Below are 4,929 nucleotides of genomic sequence, written 5' to 3'. Positions count from 1 at the left end.
ATATATATAAGCACTCACTTTCACGCTCTGTTGTTGAAATGGTTTGATGTGAGGTGATGAGGGCTGTGTGTGGAGAGAGCTGAATGGACTCTGCAGTGTTTGAGCTATTGGTCATTCAATGTTTCAGATGCGGACTCTGGTCAGGATGTGTCAGAGTTTAACTGGGATGAATACCTGGAGGAAACCGGGACGCTTTCTGTTCCTCATCATGCGTTTAAACATGTGAGTAAATGGGGCCAGTCTGTGTTCTACACCGCTATAGTGAATCTCTGGAATCTCCAGAAAAGCAATTATTATTTAACCAAGCTGAAAGCATTTAATCAAATTTGAATGTGATAGGCTTTTTAGTTAAGTTTTTAGTTGAGTATCTTAATGTTGGTGTCCTTCTCTCCATATATGTTGCATTATTAGAGTCTTTACCATTTAGGTGTTATTATTATTACTACCCAACCATTTCACTTTGCAAAGCTATATTGGGCATTGTGGTGCATTTTTGCTTCTCAAAGGTGATGTGGGGAGTCTGAGTGACAGAAGTGGCTTTTATCTTTGAAGCTACGCACTAAGAATTCCTCCTTCCGATTACTTAAATGAACTAGGCTGTGTGAAATGTGTGCAAGTCTCCTCATGGTTCTGTCTTGTCACATGCTTTCTCTCTCACACATGCAAATACTTTTACAGAAACACTTTTATATTAATGATCATTTTAATATCATAATTTATCTCTCTTTTTTTCATTGTTTGTTTTCCTCTCACTTTTTTTCCCCTCCTTATTATTCGTGTAGAAACTGTTTGATTGTCCTCTGGGGGCTTCAGACATGAGCCTTGAGGCGCTGGAGTCTGGTAAGCTATTTATTTTCTTTCATTCTGCTCTGTTGCTAAATAAATTGAAGAAAAACAAAACTATAGTCCATCCTTTGACCCTGAAAATTACAATATTGAGAGCTGTATTGCACATATTTAAATTGCACTGGCACAGTTTGTCCTTGACAGAGAATGCTGGACATTTCTGCACATTCCTGTAAATTTGTGCGAGCTCCTGCCTATTAATATATATATATATATATATATATATATATATGGAGGAAACCGGGACGCTTTCTGTTCCTCATCATGCGTTTAAACATGTGAGTAAATGGGGCCAGGCTGTGTTCTACACCGCTATAGTGAATCTCTGGAATCTCCAGAAAAGCAATTATTATTTAACCAAGCTGAAAGCATTTAATCAAATTTGAATGTGATAAAAACATGTTTTTTTTTTATTACACTGATGCAGGCAGTTAGAGTAGTCTGGCTCATTTTACATTTTTATGCATTTGGCAGAAACATTTATCCAAAGCGACTTGCATTGCATTCAAGGAAAACATTTTATCAGTGAATGCATTTCCTTAGGAATCAAACCCATGACCTTGCTGCAAGAGCTACGTGAGCTACCGGAATGATTCATAAACTAATGACTCTTTTGAGCTGGTTCTTTTAATGAATCACTCAAAAAGAATCGGGTTTGAATCCACCAATACCCAATTGACTTATTAAGACATTGTGTTCTGTCATGTCCAATGGCAAAAACAGAAATGAAGAGTGCACTAGAGCCAGCACACAAGAAAACTATCAGCAAATTCTGAAGTCAACACTTAGATTACTTGCTATGCATTAGTGATGTATTCCTATTCTCATGGGATCTGTAAGACCAATAAGTGACCATTTAGATCTTAAAGAATTTATTTTCTGGGTCAGAAATTAACCAGGGCATGGGGCAAGAATACCACTGAAACGGACTGAAATTCCCCAGGTATTTAAATTGCAGGAGCAAAAAAGGCCCTGTAGTCCATTCCTCTGATTTGATGATTTTCATCATAGTCTATATACTATAATACTAGGGTTTAGTGAGGATTTAGTGCCTGCAGAGGTCACTGAATGACCTATAGCTGTCAGATTGTCAGAGTCGCTTCATGTATTTGATGTTGATAATATAGGCAACCATGTGTTCACATTAAAAACGTATTTCAGTTGAAGTATTTTGACATAAATGGATGGCATGCAATGTGCTAATATGTTTAGGGACAGAAAGGGTAAAAAGGGAAAAAATGGCCATTTAAAATCAGTTCCAGAGGGCAAATATTGCCCCTTAAAGTCTGTGTAAAGGCAATTCAGAGAATTGTTTCTAAGCACATTATAAATGCTAGAAATGTATTGCTGAAAACACGTTACAAAGACTGTGAACTATGTAGCTCTGAATTGTGGAGTTAGACCATTAAATAGTTTTCACCATTTTTGTGTTCAGGATATTTTGGGTGGGCTTGAAATCATGTCTGCAATCGATGACGCAATGGAGCCACTGAGCATGGCCCCTCCCCTAACACTATAAAGAGGTGTGTTCGGCTTGAAGCGGCGCTGCACAGACCGAACGTTGTAGGACATCAAAGTACAGTGAGCAGATGGCTCTTATGCTTTCGAATGCTCTCGTGGTATTTTGATGTCATACACTGATCGGTCTGCACAGTGCTGCTTCAAGTCGAACACACCTAATAACTAGAGCAAATTAGCATCAGTGGTTCACCCGCTCAATCGCGAGTTACTGTCATTATTGTCACTACAGCCTACAGTTTGCTAGCTAGCTATGCCGTCATCACGTAAATGCATATTTCCTGATTGTGATCATTTTGAAAGCAGCTCGGTCGTGGTTTCAGCGCCGACAGCGGTCTCCAGCGTTTGAGAGCAGAGAATACTGCTTATTTTTTCAAGATTTTGATACCTTATTTTATTTACTTGTTTTTTTTTATCATTCAAATTTGGCTGGGTGGTTAATAACGCCTTTTTTCTGTGGTGTTTTACACATATTTAATATTGCTTTACATGGACTTTCTCACACTGAATTTATGCTTCATTATTTAAAGGTGAAGCGTGTCATTTTTTGATATATTAAATAATAATATGCAAAGACAAGTATAAGTAATTCATTGGTAGATTGTCTGTGCATCCTGACAAGCCCAGCACAGGAACAGTGGCCCAAAAAATAGTTGAGGGAGGGTGTATTCTTCTGACCAGTGGCAGACAACGGAGTGTTTGTGAAACCTGCTGCTAGCCAGTGTTGTTATTGTTTACTTAAACTAAATCTATTAAATTTGTTTTCAGTAATTGAAATAAAGCTTAAAAATTAAATAAAATGTAAATATTAGATGAAAAAAATTATTTTAAATGAAAATTAGAAAGTTTGCTTTGGCAACTAACTGAAATACGTTTAAGTTGAAGTACCAAACGTACTAAAACGTAAAAATAAATACATAGAAATAGAAATAGAAATAAAAATACAAATAATAATAATAAAAATGACACAAGCGCATAACAAAATTACTAAAAAGAAAAGCTAATTTAAAGTTATTAAGAAATACTTTAGTAGTACATGAATACTAAATCAGCCAGTGAGACCAAAATTACACTCTTCACCATTATCCAAGAACATGCTGCCCTGTAGATGATTCACCAGGCGTCACCTGGCCATGTGTCTGTTCAGATCATCTGCTCAGACTAGTGTTTTTCTTTTTTAGGTGGACCAAGGCCTAGAGACTGGACTGACTCCTGGTATGAAACTGGAGGTGTGTGTGCGTACTGAATCAGAAACAGCGTACTGGGTGGCCACAATAATCACCACCTGTGGGCAGCTGCTGTTGCTACGATATGAGGGTTACCAAGATGATCGGCGTGCTGACTTTTGGTGTGACATCATGACCGCTGACTTGCATCCGATCGGATGGAGCAAGCAGCAGGGTCGACCAATGAGACCTCCAGAGGGTGAGCAGAGAATTGTTGTGACCAAGCAGTTTCACTGTGCTGTCTAAATGATGATGAATAGACCCTAATTGTTTAATTTAGTAACTCACTCGAGAACATGTGGCTTTTTAGGTAAAGATCATTTGAATTTAGATTCTGCAGAGGTTATGCTCTCATTTCTGAAAAGCTTTCTGCACAGTACACAGTGCCAAATTTGCATATTTCTTTACATTCTTCAAGTGCTGTGTTGCTTGCCGCGTAGTGCTAATTCCTCTACATGGTTGTTCACATTCGATTTGTGGGCATATTCAGGAAATGGGGGATGGGTGTTTGTGTTGGGGCTTTTATTTAGCTTGCAGCTTGCAGCTTGCTGATGGGCACGGCCTTTACTCCTCTGAAATTATTAAAAGACCCGTTTTAATACTTAATGCTTCTTTTATTAATAAAATCCTGCAATAGAGTGCAGTAGGTACAGGCGTAGGGGAGTCCAGATGGTTGCTGGCATTTTGCTTCTGGCTGTCTTTGCCTTATTGACAGCTGTGCTTATGGCCCAAAATACCATGTCAATGGTGAAGCCATCATAAGCACAGAATGGCATAAATATGTCAGCAGGATAGTCTGAAGATCTGCTATATCCTTAAAATGCTCTGAATTTGTGGTCAGGTGTCCGTGAGAAGCACCAGGACTGGGAAGCGCTGCTGGAGAAAGCTCTGGCTGAATCCTGCAGTGTTCCTGCTAGTCTACTGGAAGGGGTAAGAGATATGCCTTACATGTAGAAGAAAATGTATAGAGTGCTAATCATTATTGCAAAATGAACTGATAAAATTATATATTAAAATTAATACTTCAGGTCAAGTTGCAAAATTGCCGGCGATTAGCTATTCTAAATTGCATGGAAAAATGGAAAGTTGCATGAGAGAAAGATTAAGTGTACTGTTTAAAAGTCATTATACAACATTATTTTACTGCTAAATTCTGCAGTTGACCAATCAGAATCAAGTACTTAAACTCTGGTCAGATATTGTATTTACACACAGCTGTTCAAAATGTTGAATTTATTTTTTTATTTTTTGAAAGAAACTAATACTTTTACTGAGCAAAGCATTTAAAAGATTTCTATTTCTAATAAATGCTGTTCTTTAAAAAAAAAAAAAAAAAAAA

At 37.6% G+C, this 4,929-nt stretch overlaps 1 protein-coding gene across 1 annotated transcript in view; it reads left to right on the top strand.

The window, feature by feature from the left end:
• sfmbt1 (Scm like with four mbt domains 1) overlaps positions 1-4,929 on the top strand; it is a 29,905-nt gene that overhangs the window by 6,662 nt on the left and 18,314 nt on the right. The window contains exons 2-4 of the mRNA XM_016561228.1: positions 128-222; positions 3,546-3,789; positions 4,432-4,520. Coding sequence (XP_016416714.1) covers positions 128-222; positions 3,546-3,789; positions 4,432-4,520 — 428 coding nt within the window. The remainder of the gene's footprint in view (positions 1-127; positions 223-3,545; positions 3,790-4,431; positions 4,521-4,929) is intronic.

The sequence above is a fragment of the Sinocyclocheilus rhinocerous genome, unplaced genomic scaffold, assembly GCF_001515625.1.
Source record: "Sinocyclocheilus rhinocerous isolate Xijiao unplaced genomic scaffold, SAMN03320098_v1.1 scaffold3516, whole genome shotgun sequence".
Classification (NCBI taxonomy): domain Eukaryota; kingdom Metazoa; phylum Chordata; class Actinopteri; order Cypriniformes; family Cyprinidae; genus Sinocyclocheilus; species Sinocyclocheilus rhinocerous.
This window is presented reverse-complemented; position numbering and strand designations above follow the sequence as displayed.